At 47.3% G+C, this 14215-nt stretch overlaps 1 protein-coding gene across 7 annotated transcripts in view; it reads left to right on the top strand.

Annotated features, from left to right (window-relative positions):
* Positions 1 to 14215, top strand: part of specc1la (sperm antigen with calponin homology and coiled-coil domains 1-like a) — a 400129-nt gene that overhangs the window by 376023 nt on the left and 9891 nt on the right. For all 7 annotated transcript variants that reach the window (XR_010967162.1, XM_068005421.1, XM_068005423.1 and 4 more), the window contains one exon: positions 5447 to 5506. Coding sequence is in view for 6 of the 7 variants with exons in the window: in XM_068005421.1 (XP_067861522.1) it covers positions 5447 to 5506 (60 nt within the window). In the remaining variant the exon portion in view is untranslated. The remainder of the gene's footprint in view (positions 1 to 5446; positions 5507 to 14215) is intronic.

The raw sequence follows: 14215 nt of genomic DNA on the forward strand, positions 1-14215 counted from the left end.
AAAATCACACAGGATGGTTAGAATGTGGAATTGTCTGTTATAAATCGTTGAATTAGGAACAGGAGTAGGCCATTCTGCCCCTCAAGCCTGTTCCACCATTCAGTTAGATCATGGCTGATCTGTACCTCACTCCATTTCTCCGTAGTTGCTCCATATCCCTTGATACCCTTATCCAACAAAAATCTATCGATCTCAGTTTTGAAATTTTCAATTGACCCTCACAGCTTTTTGGGGAAAGAGTTCCAGATTTCCACTATCCTTTGTGTGTAGCACTGTCTCCTGACATCACCCCTGAACGGCCTAGCTCTAATTTTAAGGTTGTGCCCCCTTGTTCTGGACTCACGCACCAGAGGAAATAGTTTCTCTCTATCTACCCTATCAAATCCTTTTATACCTCAATTAGATCACCCCTTAATCTTCTATACTCAACGGAATACAAGCCTAGTCTATGTAACCTTTCCTCATAATTTAACTCTTCTAGCCCCAATAAAATTCAGATGTCTCTGCACTGCACCCCCTCCAAGGCCAATAAATCCGTCCTGAGGTGCGGGGCCCAGAACTGAACACGGTACTCTAAACGAGGTCTAACCAGAGCTTTATATAACTGTAGCATAACTTCCACCCCTTTCTATTCCAGCCCCCTTGAGATAAAGGCTAACATTCAATTAGCCTTTTAATTATTTTTTGTACCTGTCCACTGGCTTTTAATGATTTTTGTACTTGGACCCCTAACTCTCTCTCTGCTCCTCCACAGTTCCGAACTTCTCACCATTTAGAAAATACTCTGATCTGTCTTTCTTAGGTCCAAAGCAGATGATCTCACATTTCCCCACATTGAACTCTATCTGCCACAGTTTTACCCACTCACTTAATCTATCAATGTCCCTTTGCAACTTTCTGCTCCCATCTACACTATTTACTGTACCACCTAACTTAGTGTCATCAGCAAACTTGAATGTATGGCTCTCTATTCCTTCATCTATATCATTGATAAATATAGTGAAAGGCTGAAGCCCAGTACAGATCCTGGGGGATACCACGAGTCACATCCTGCAAATTGTGAGGAAGTCCAAAACTAGGGGTCATAAATACAAGATAGTCACTAATAAATCCAATAAGGAATTCAGGAGAAACTTCTTTACCCAGAAAGTGGTGAGAATGTAGAACTCGCTGCCACGTGGAGTGGTTGAGGCGAGTGGCATAGATACATTTACGGGGAAGCTAGTTAGATACATGAGGGAGAAAGGACTAGAAGAGTAGGGAGGATCCCGTGGAGCATAAACACCGGCATAGACCTGTTGAGCCGAATGACCTATTTCTAAGCTGTAAATTCTATGGAATTGGAGTACATATCCATTATCCCTACTCTCTATCTCCTACCTCCTAATCAATTCCCTACCCATGGAATAGGTTGCCTCCAATTCCATGTGCTTCCATTTTTTTTAACAGTCTCTTGTGTGGAACTTTGTCAAATTCCTTCTGGAAATCCATATAAACAAATCCATAGACACTCCCTTATCTACCACGTTGGTAAACTCCTCAAAAAATTCAACTAAGTTAGTTAGACATGACTTACCCATTACAAATCCATGCTGATCAGTCCATATTTGTCCAAGTGCTCAGTCACTCCGTCCCTAATAACAGATTCTAGTAACTTCCCCACAACAGATGTTAGACTAATCTATAATTTCCTGGTTTCTCTTTCCTACCCTTCTTAAATAATGGAGTGACATTGGAAGTTTTCTAATCCAAGAGGACAATTTCTGAATCAAAAGAGTTTTGGACGATTATGACTAACGCATCAACAATTTCCTCACCTACTTCTTTTAATACCCTGGGCTGGAAACCATCGGGTCCTGGGGATATGTGTATCTTCAGTGTCATTATTTTCTCCATTGCCATTTTTTTGCTTATATTAAATCGAGAAATTCCTCCCCTTGATTTATTTTTAGTTTTCCTCGTATCTCTGGTATTTCATCCTCTTCCTCTACTGTGAAGACCGAAACAAAGTAATTATTTAGCAAGTCTGCCACTTCCTGATTTTCAATTACAATATCACCTGCGTCTGTCTTTAAGGGGCCCACATTACTCTTAACCACCCTTTTTCTCTTAATATACTTGTAAAAACTTTGTGTTGTCCTTGATATTCCTTGCAAGTTTTTTCTCATTCCTTTGTGCAACTCTTTCTACTTTCTTTGTATCCTTTTGCTGTCCTTTATATCTCTCCCAGTCCGCGGGATCTTTGCTATTGTTTGGAGCCCACTATTGAGCCCATAAACTTTTTATAAAAAGATAATTGGATAATTGCTTGAAAAAGACGACTATTAAAGACCATGGGAAGTGAGTAGGATTGGGAGGTATAGCAAATGGAGTTGAGGATTGTGAAAAACTGAAGGACACAGGCTAGCAGGATGGGCAAATAGGTGGCAGATGCAGATCAACATAGAAAAATGTACAGTGATGTATTTTCAAAGTGAAAGAATTAAGAAGAGAAATACATTGTAAGTAGGATGGTGAATGGAATAGAGGAGCAAAGGGATTTTACTGTGCAGATGCTCAGGTAAATAAAGATGGAAACGCAAGTAGACAAAGCTATAAAAAGGAAAATGGAATCTTTGGTTTTGTAGCTGGAGTGTCGAGCACAAAAGCAAGGAGGTAATGTTGAACTTGTACAAAAACATAGACCTATGTTAGAGTATTGTATACAATTCTGGGCACCCTATTATGGGAAGGCTGTAAAAACAATCGAAAGGGTGAAGCATAAATTTGCTGGGGTGTCACCAAGGACGAGGAGTTAAAGTTATCGAGAAATATTTGAGCAGTTAGGGCTTTTTACACTGGAAGTGAGAAGGTTAAAGATTCTGATAGTGTTAATAGTGCTCGATTATTTCACTGGTCAGCCAGTAATGTGAGGGCACAATGTTTAAGATAGTCGTAAAAAGAATTAATGGGGCGATTAGAAAAAAATTCACACAGACGACGGTAAGAATATGGAATTCTCTGTCACAGACTGTTGTTAAACCATAAATTCTTTTAAAAGGGAATTGGATAGTTGTTTTAAAACAAAAAAGGACTCTTAAAGCGTTTGGGGAGTGAGCAAGAGAGTGGGATTAGACTGGGTGGCTCATGGTGAAAATACTGGGGCAGAGTTGATGGGCTGAATGGCCTGTTTCTGTGCTGAACACTCTGATTCTATGTGATCATGATTAAGATGAGCAACTTTGCGTTTTCCTGTGGAATAGCCGAGGAATTCCGGATTTTGGACATTGACCTCTTCGAAAGTGAAAAGCTGGGATTCCTCACTGGCCTTAAATTGGGTGCTGTGTATGGAGTGCACCATTAGTTGTTCTTCATCAGTTTTCAGCCATGTCATTCTCTGGGGTACTCCAGAGGCAACTGCTAGAGTCTGGGGGGTTATCTACGCTGCTCTCAGACACAGTGCAGCATCAGCAGAGCTATGGGAGCAGACTGCCCACTCTGCCTCTCTGGCAGTAATGTGTAGCACAGGCAAAGACTAAAGAGGAGAGACCAATTAATAATAATATCAGAGTCGACCATAATCACACAAAGCTCGACATCCAATTATAACACTCTCTCTCCGGGATTAGGAGCAGCTCATTCCCTCGAACTGTTCATCCCTGTAAAACAAACACTGTGGAATGTGCATGAAAAAACTTGATACCTGAATTCAAACTGGAATTTAATCACTGAATCCCTGTGTTTGTAATTCGTTACATGGTGTGCACCTACGATCAGAGGTAAGGTACGTCCCAATAACAAAGTGGGAAGAGTGGAGGTGAGAAAGAGTCACACTGGGTCCCTGTCACCCAGAACCTAATGGTCAGTTACAGGGTGCAGCTGGCAGAGGCTATCTTTCTCCCCTGGAGTTTAACTGTTCCACAGGGAGACCACATAAGTGTGTGATTACCACATTAGCCAAGTCCAAAACAGACAAGGAAAGGGATAGAGGCAGAGCAAGAGGGTAGGATAGGGGCAGGGACAAGAGAGTAGGATAGGGGCAGGGACAAGGGGGTAGGATAGGGGCAGGGCAAGGGGGTAGGATAGGGGCAGGGACAAGGGGGTAGGATAGGGGCAGGGCAAGGGGGTAGGATAGGGGCAGGGACAAGGGGGTAGGATAGGGGCAGGGCAAGGGATAGGATAGGGGCAGAGACAAGGGGGTAGGATAGGGGCAGGGCAAGAAGGATAAGATAGGGGCAGGGCAAGGGGGTAGGATAGGGGCAGGGCAAGGGGGTAGGATAGGGGCAGGGCAAGGGGGTAGGATAGGGGCAGGGCAAGGGGGTAGGATAGGGGCAGGGCAAGGGGGTAGGATAGGGGCAGGGCAAGGGGGTAGAATAGGGGCAGGGCAAGGGGGTAGGATAGGAGCAGGGCAAGGGATAGGATAGGAGCAGGGCAAGGGATAGGATGGGGGCAGGGCAAGGGGGTAGGATAGGGGCAGGGCAAGGGGGTAGGATAGGGGCAGGGCAAGGGATAGGATAGGGGCAGGGCAAGAGGGTAGGATAGGGGCAGGGCAAGGGGGTAGGATAGGGGCAGGGCAAGAGGGTAGGATAGGGGCAGGGCAAGGGGGTAGGATAGGGGCCGGGCAAGAGGGTAGGATAGGGGCAGGGCAAGGGGTAGGATAGGGGCAGGGCAAGGGGGTAGGATAGGGGCAGGGCAAGGGGGTAGGATAGGGGCAGGGCAAGAGGGTAGGATAGGGGCAGGGCAAGGGGGTAGGATAGGGGCAGGGCAAGGGGGTAGGATAGGGGCCGGGCAAGAGGGTAGGATAGGGGCAGGGCAAGGGGGTAGGATAGGGGCAGGGCAAGAGGGTAGGATAGGGGCAGGGCAAGGGGGTAGGATAGGGGCAGGGCAAGAGGGTAGGATAGGGGCAGGGCAAGGGGGTAGGATAGGGGCCGGGCAAGGGATAGGATAGGGGCAGGGCAAGGTGTGGTCAAATAGGGATACAGCAATGGGTGGGGTAGAGGCTGTGCATGTGGAGGGTGGGATATGAGCTCAGGAAGGGAGGTGAAGCACTGTGGTTTGCTTCACGGCTGCTAATTCATCAGTAACCTCAATACCTAATGTCTCCATAGGAGAAGGACCACTATAACAGTTGGCTGATCCACAACACTAGATGTACACTCGGCGGCAAGCTGAAAATCTACTCCTGGTGTCTGGTTTAGCTCAGACCTGAACCATCCAGAACCAGCGAGTGGTAACCAGAGTAACCCCACTCGGGTGGAAAGAACAAAAATAGACAAAGTACATTTCCAAAGGTGTCCAGGTTCTAGGGCCTGGTGTGATAGACTTGGAGTGTGGGCCTCTCATCTACACTACTAACAAGCACCTTTCCATTTGAAGGCCCATCTAAAAAATTTAGGGGTAGTAGATTTTACAGTTCTCTGGATGTTTTTTTAACAGCAGATTTCTAACTTGTGTCTTTATTTTGCAGCGAAGAAATTTTTCCCTCGCCTTCCAGGCAGCTGAAAGCGTTGGCATCAAGTCCACACTGGTAAGCTTTAAAATAAAACACTCAAACTGAACGGTCAGCTCTTAATTCTAAGTCACATAATGCAAGTCACTTCCTCTCTGCTTCTCTTTATGCTTTCTATTAGTCTCATGTTATTGTGTTTTTATGTTCCCGGAAGTCGGAAAATTTTTTTTTAAAGAATTTGTTGTGCTTTCTATATTTAAATAGGTTTTCTTCCGTGTACAGATTTTTATCCCTGGTCTAAACATTGCATGGGCTGTGCATGAGCGAGAGCCACTTCCAGCTCCCAGTGTTCAGGTTTCTGTGTAGTAAGTGCTTCGTTTCCAGGCTGTTGTGAATTTGCTGAAACCCCAGATGTTACTTCAATGTTTATTCTATTAAATACCATTGTTTGCTTTATCAGTACAGAAATAAACTGCTGGGACTGTTTACAGTTCAATGGTACTTACAGACTCAAAATCTTTTGTTGGCATCCAACCAGTGTAGCTGCTCACCGTACCAAGTACTGAGACATTGGATCCAGTCGGTGTACCGTACCAAGTACTGAGACATTGGATCCAGTCGGTGTACTGTACCAAGTACTGAGACATTGGATCCAGTCGGTGTACTGTACCAAATACTGAGACATTGGATCCAGTCGGTGTACTGTACCAAGTACTGAGACATTGGATCCAGTCGGTGTACCGTACCAAGTACTTGAGACTTTAGATCCAGTCGGTGTACCGTACCAAGTACTTGAGACTTTAGATCCAGTCGGTGTACCGTACCAAGTACTTGAGACTTTAGATCCAGTCGGTGTACTGTACCAAGTACTTGAGACTTTAGATCCAGTCGGTGTACCGTACCAAGTACTTGAGACTTTAGATCCAGTCGGTGTACCGTACCAAGTACTTGAGACTTTAGATCCAGTCGGTGTACTGTACCAAATACTGAGACATTGGGCTCGATTTTACCAGCGGGTTTTGTGTGCGTTTCCAGCGGGGGGGCCCCGAAAATCCCGATATCCAGGCACGTGACCGGATCGCGCCACGATCCCGCCCACTTCCGGGTTCCACGATGACGTGCGGGGGTGCGTGCGCGGCCCCCGCTGGTGGGAATCCCGCAGGCAATTAAAGCCAGCGGGATGCCACTTGAGTGTATTTATTTTGCTTGTTCAGGTCATTAACTGACCTGATTAAGGGGACTGTGTGTGATTTTGGAGAAACATGGGACTGTTTCACACACTGGGGGAAATAGTCCTAGTTGAACTGGACGTGTTGCAGCCGTCAGCCTGTGGCAGCTGCAAAGGTCCATTTGACAGGTGGGGGGGTGGGGGGAGACCCTCACCCATTGCAGGAGGCCGCTCTGTCACTTGGGACAAAGTTTGGCCTCCACCACCCCCCTCCTGACGGTCAAAGTCACCAACCTGCACACTCACCCCAGGGTCCGGAGACATGTGCCTACCTTGCGGAACCCCTCAGATGTACATATTGCGGATGGGGGCCGCCGTAGCTGCAGTCATGACCTCCTCGGAGGGCGAACAGCATCACCAGCCTCACCATCCACGCCGTCCACCTCTGACACGTGGAGCTCCACAACAGAGTGCTGTGACACATCCACCTGTACAGCAGGAGGGAGGGCTACCGCAGAGAGAGATGCGTCGCAGAGGGCACTACCCTCGCCACAGGGTCCACAGACCGAGGCTCAGCCTCCAGGACCTCTCTAAGCAGCAGTACACACGGAGGCTCAGAGTCACTCGACATGTAGTCGTGGACATCTGCAGGCTCTTTCATGCCGAGCTGCTCCTGGCTGGCCCCAGCACCATCTGCTTACCTGTTCCTGCCAAAGTCACTACTGCCCTCCACAACTTCTCCTCCGCATCCTTCCAGGGTGCAGCCGGGTATACCGCCGATGTCTCTCAGTCGTCTGCGCAGAAGAGCCCTGCAAATACACCTGCACCTACTCTGCAGTAACACATTGGGTGGCATCAGTGGTGGGTCCTCATAGTGATACCCAGGAGCGGGCATTATTGCACAAAACAGACAGGATTCGCGGAGACATGGCAGTGGTGGTGCCAATATAATGTGTGATGTGAGTTGTTCTGAAATTCAATATAGGTAACACCCATGACAAACCCTCAAACACCCTTGTGCATCCCCTTCATGCTCACGACACGTTTGCCTTACGCTGCCTACTGCACATATGTGATGCATGCCCTGTGGCTGCAGCACAGGTGGTGGCAGGTTGAGTGAGGCTGGCCGTGAGGGAGATGCACGAGAGGGTGCGTATGGGATAGAGCCATGAGTTTATATGAGGATTGGGTTGTGTGTTAGTGGCGGGGTGAGTACTCGCGAGGTGAGTAGGTGCAGGTAAGATGAGGATGGGGTTTGAGTGGGTATGAGGGGTGATGTGACAGAGTAGTGTTGGCGGTGCCGAAGGAGATGTGGGGTGGGGGCAGTGTTGTGGCAGACGGAGTGTAGGGGAAAGACTACGTGTTCTCACTGTGGCGGACCTACTGCGGTCATTGGAGCGCCTCCTGCACTGTATGCAGGTGGGCGATATGTTGGTGGTGCAGGTGACCCCCTCTGCCACCTCGAGCCAGGCCTTCTTGGTGGCAGAGGCGGGCCGCTTCCTCCCGCCCGCCGGGTGGAAGATCTCTGTCCTCCCCCTCCTCCTCACCCCATCTGATGATACCTGGGGTGAGGCATCATTAAACTGGGAGCAGCCTTCCCCCTGGGCTGCTCCATGCTGTAATTTGTTCTATTGGTTGCAGCATCTGTCAGTGGAGGACTGCCCCTTTAACTAGAGAGCCTCCAGCTGACAGATCGTACTGCGCATGCGCAGCCCGCCCGACGTGCAGACCAGCAGCGCGGAGCCCGGAAGAGCTGGTAAGTGGATCCAATTAGTGTGTTGCCTGCTACGATCGCGCGGGCAACCCACTAATTTCACCGAGCGTGTTGACCACGCTCCCGAAACCCAACCCTCCGGAAACCCGCAGGCCTGGTAAAATCGAGCCCATTGGATCCAGTCGGTGTACCGTACCAAGTACTTGAGACTTTAGATCCAGTCGGTGTACCGTGGTCTGAGACTTTAGATCCAGTCGGTGTACCGTGGTCTGAGACTTTAGATCCAGTCGGTCTACCGTGGTCTGAGACTTTAGATCCAGTCGGTGTACCGTGGTCTGAGACTTTAGATCCAGTCGGTCTACCGTGGTCTGAGACTTTAGATCCAGTCGGTCTACCGTGGTCTGAGACTTTAGATCCAGTCGGTCTACCATGGTCTGAGACTTTAGATCCAGTCGGTCTACCGTGGTCTGAGACTTTAGATCCAGTCGGTCTACCGTGGTCTGAGACTTTAGATCCAGTCGGTCTACCGTGGTCTGAGACTTTAGATCCAGTCGGTGTACCGTGGTCTGAGACTTTAGATCCAGTCGGTGTACCATGGTCTGAGACTTTAGATCCAGTCGGTCTACCGTGGTCTGAGACTTTAGATCCAGTCGGTGTACTGTCCCACGGTCCTGTGAGTTTGCAGCCAGGGTTTATCGCACTGAGACTGTTTCATCTCAGCGAGGACAGTGTTACTAAGGAGAAGGAAAATAATCCCTAACTAGCAGTGAATCATCTACCCACTAAGCTTTCATACCTGGGACTTGGTTTTGAATCCAGCCCATCCTGACTGCAGGGTAATAGTCTAAACCCAGGGTAATAGTCTAAACCCAGTCTAAAGTTTGTTTCTGTCTTCACAAAAGAGGGGATCAATGCAGACATTGTAGTTAAGGAGGAGGAGTGTGAAATAGTGGATGGGACAAACATACTGAAGGGGGAAATATTAAGGAGATTAGCATCTTTGATTACAAAGCCAGAGAGAGAAAGAGACCCGAAAGGCAGAGAGAGAGAGACTGTCCAGTTGTATTAAAAACAGATAACTTTTTTTTTTCCCTGCTGGTGGGGTTACGTGTAGCGTAAAAAGTTATCTGTTTTTAATACAACTGGACATGCTCTCTCTCTGCCTTTCGGGTCTCTCTCTCTCTCTGGCTCTGTAATCTGACCCATTGTGCATTCAGTACTGTTTTCCGTGGCTAACTAGTCTGAACACCAACGGCACCTTTGATTGGTGTGATCATGTCCCAGCCTAATATAAGATATGCGATTTGAGAACCTTTCACTCACTCACCTGACGAAGGAGATAATCTCCGAAAGCTTGTGATTTTAAAATAAAACTGTTGGACTATAACCTGGTGTTGTAAGATTCCTTACATGATCCCAGGGCAACAGTTAAACATAATTCCGGGTGGCTGCAACATGCAATTTATTTATTTTGTATACGCAGACTCAGCCTACGATTCCAGCTATTGTAAAGCATGGTCATCACCAGCGTGCATAGTACACCAGATCATTTAGTTAGTGGACAGGATTCAAAGCAGTGGCACATGGTTTGTACTTGTTGTCAAGGACATTTGTCATGGTCATGAACTCCCCATCGGTGAAGATATGAGGCACACGGTCCCTGTCCATGACATGACCAGTTGAATCCTGGTTGACGGTCTGTATGGTCAGAGATGATATAAAAGAAAGGCTTGACTTGTATTTATGTATCTCCTTTCACAACCTCAGGACGTCCCAAAGCACTTTACAGCCAACGAAATACTTCTGAAGTGTAGTCACTGTTGTAATGTAGGAAACACAGCAGCCAATTTGCACGTAGCAAGGTCCCACAAACAGCAATGTGATTATGACCAGATAATCTATTTTAGTGCTGTAGGTTGAGGGATAAATATTGGCCAAGACACGGGGGAGAATTCCGCTGCTCTTCCTGAAATAGTGCCATGGGATCTTTTACGTTCAGCTGAGAGGGCAGGCGGGGCCTCGGTTTAACGTCTCTTATGTAAAACGGCACCACTGACAGTGCAGCACTTCCTCAGTACTGCACTGGAGTGTAGAGCCTAGATGATGTGCTCAAGTCTCTGGAATGGGACTTGAACCCATAACCTTCTGACTCAGAGGTGAGAGTGCTACCCACTGAGCCACAGCTGACGGTCATATGATATGGTGATTTAGAGGAGTATCTGCTGCCCACTCCACGCCAGCGAGTTGGTAAGGAAAAGTCAAAGGAATCAGGAATGGCTGACCATATTGGGTGTCTTAAAGAGAGCCACGCTGTTGGTGGATAGAGCAAGTCAAAGTGAATTGACAACATGATTTTGTTGGGACTTTTTTTTTACTAATTTTGCTACTGCATCTGAACGAGGAAGCTGTGTATATTACAGGGGTAACCACGGGAGGGGAGTAGCGTGCAATGTTCCTGTGACAAGACACGTAGTGCGCGGTGAGCGAGCCCAGCGAGAGCGCAGTATTCGGCGCGGGAGGAGATGAGCATTAGGTGGAGCCGATGAGTTTGACGAGTCGGTTGTTTCGGATTTCGCAGCAGTTTTCATAGGTTAGTGAGCAGTCAAGGGTGACACCCAAGTAGATAGGGTTAAGTGTCGCCTTTGAGGAGTTGACTGTTTACGGTGACAGTGAGTTCACGAGAGGCATAGGCATTGTGGTACTTGGATGAAGGCACCATTTCCGCCAAGTATTTCACATCATTAGTGAGTGTGGTTTCCAGGGTGGAATAGCTTGAGTAGCAACGGCTCTGTCGTCAGCATAGATGAATTTCCGTGATCTGGTCACAGGTTAAAAAGGAGCGGTGCTAGAATTGATTTGCATGGAAGGCCATTGATCTGGTATCTCCATGCGATCGGCCATGTGTTCTCTGAAGCAGGTGGCCCAATGTGTCAGGACTCTCGATATTTGCACCAGAAGATGTGTGCCAGATGGTGTTATAGGTGCTGTTAGCTCAAGGAAAACAATACCAACACACAAGACTGCCCATTATTCTGGCTGATTCAGTCATCTCACTTAAAGGGACCTTTCCTCCTGAGCTTCGAAGATGGATTAATGCTGGGACAGAAACCCATAAGTAAAACCTGGCAGCTTTCTAGCTGTACAGACCAGGAAAGACCCAAGTTTAATTCTTGCTATCTATTTTTACCTATCTCCCCCATCGGGCGTTAGTGTTGGGGATTGATCAGCCCTGGCTCACTGATGGAATCCGGAGGGGCCTGCGATTCTTCCCATTTGTTTCCAGATAACCCTGCAAGCCAGTGTCTTAATAGATATTGTGCAGCAGCAGTGGGGAGCTTATCGGAGCTCTGTAGCCTGTGCAGTTTTGGTTAGTTAAACTCCAGCACAAACCTGGGGGTTCCTAAGCCTCTGGACTTAGGTAAGTGAGTTCTGTCTCTTTGGGTAGAGTGTATTCATTTCACAGAGTTCTACCAATGTAAGATTCTCAGTAGCTGGGCTTAAGACTCTTCAACATCTTCAGTTTTTGTTCCTCTCATCATCAACAGAAGACTCAGGAACCGAGGTGTGAGCTTGGCTTTGTCAGCAGTACTCTTAACAGGAGTCCACATCAGAACTTGGCCACATAATCTAGGCTGACACTCCGATGCAGTACTGAGGGAGTGAAAGGAAAGAGAGTCATTTATGTAGCATTTTATTACTGAGTTCCTGTCTGTTCAGGAGAATATTAAAAACTAGCGGGAAGACAGAGGACTGATATTCTGGAAGGTGAAAGACGATGGGCTGAAGAGCCTTTTTCATCCAAACCTATCCTGGTCTATTGTATGTGGAAATGTACATAGTTCATCTTGAAATGGTTAGTCTTTCTTTCAGATTTTTGAAAGTTAGCAGTGTAAGTAACATTTTCAAAGTCCCCCCTCCCCACTGTAGTTATGTGCAAGATTTTGTAAGACCTGACACCAAAGTACTTCAGCTTATTTGTGTTAGTTCAGTGCCAGATGATTGGGTTTTACCCTCTAGTTTGTGCCAAAGCCAGAATCCAAGATTTGTGTCTAATATCAGGATCCTTCCCTGTGATAGCTATCTGCAGTGCTGTGATAGCTATCTGCAGTGCTGTGATAGCTATCTGCAGTGCTGTGATAGATATCATGATGTGGAGATGCCGGTGATGGACTGGGGTTGACAAATGTAAAGAATCTTACAACACCAGGTTATAGTCCAACAATTTTATTTGAAAATCACAAGCTTTCGGAGATTATCTCCTTCGTCCTGACGAAGGAGATAATCTCCGAAAGCTTGTGATTTTCAAATAAAAGTGATAGATATCTGCAGTGCTGTGATAGATATCTGCAGTGCTGTGATAGATATCTGTAGTGCTGTGATAGATATCTGCAGTGCTGTGATAGATATCTGCAGTGCTGTGATAGATATCTACAGTACCAATCGCTTTTCAACATCTCAAGACTTTCAAATATGTGTAGCTTTAGCAAAAGACATCAATGTGAGTGATACACCAATTGGAAATGTCAACAGCAATTTACTGCAGGCACAAGAATCAATGGCAGTCGGTGATTGCTTACAAGAGAAGTGACTGAAACACAGTGCTGTCTAGAGAGAAGGTGTCAAACTCTTCAGCGGCAGGAACTCCCTCTTCCAGCATCAATCACTATCCTGGTAAAGATAAAGGTTCATCAAGTCTGGTGCCACCCGATCCTATTGCCAGGCAGGTGACTGAATAATGTAAGTGGTTGACCAACACTGCAGCAGTATTATCACTCTTTGCAGTGACCAGCACAGACTTGTACCCTGATTAAACCAGTTGTATTTGCAAAGAAAATGAGCTGGAATGTAAACTTACACTGACTTACACTTGCTTTAGCTGGTGCCATTTGACATGCAAATGAAGAACCTATTGATTGGGAAACTTTGAGACAGTCTCTTAGGCCAGTGATGTTGGCCATCAAGCCGCCTAAGGGTGAAAGACTGGTTTTATCCAATGGCCTCCAGTAACAGCCATACAGCTCTGATTCTGGTGCCAACATTGTCTGCATTGCTACTGACAGTACAGTATTATCACCTGGTGTCAGCACACAATCGCACTTCTCTCCTGAAGCAAGAGATTCTGACCCCTGTGCTTCCTGAAAGTCTCTTCTGTTTTCTTCAAGAATGAGATCAACATTGCAGATGGTAAAAAGAGAGTATAAGTCAATGAGCAGAAAATAGCAGACAGTGTAGCACCCTTAAGTTACAAGATCAGAGCCCTTTGACGATTGCAGTGTAATGTTGCAGTGCAGTTAGGCATCCCAGCTCCTGGGAGAGAAGCAAGTGGGAGAGAGGTAAACACAGAGAAGAGCCATGTTTTTTTTTTATTCGTTCACGGGATGTGGGCGTCGCTGGCAAGGCCGGCATTTATTGCCCATCCCTAATTGCCCTTGAGAAGGTGGTGGTGAGCCGCCTTCTTGAACCGCTGCAGTCCGTGTGGTGACGGTTCTCCCACAGTGCTGTTAGGAAGGGAGTTCCAGGATTTTGACCCAGCGACAATGAAGGAACGGCGATATATTTCCAAGTCGGGATGGTGTGTGACTTGGAGGGGAACGTACAGGTGGTGTTGTTCCCATGCGCCTGCTGCCCTTGTCCTTCTAGGTGGTAGAGGTCGCGGGTTTGGGAGGTGCTGTCGAAGAAGCCTTGACGAGTTGCTGCAGTGCATCCTGTGGATGGTGCACACTGCTGCCACAGTGCGCCGGTGGTGAAGGGAGTGAATGTTTAGGGTGGTGGATGGGGTGCCAATCAAGCGGGCTGCTTTATCTTGGATGGTGTCGAGCTTCTTGAGTGTTGTTGGAGCTGCACTCATCCAGGCAAGTGGAGAGTATTCCATCACACTCCTGACTTGTGCCTTGTAGATGGTGGA

This window comes from Heptranchias perlo, chromosome 25 (assembly GCF_035084215.1).
Source record: "Heptranchias perlo isolate sHepPer1 chromosome 25, sHepPer1.hap1, whole genome shotgun sequence".
Lineage (NCBI taxonomy): Eukaryota > Metazoa > Chordata > Chondrichthyes > Hexanchiformes > Hexanchidae > Heptranchias > Heptranchias perlo.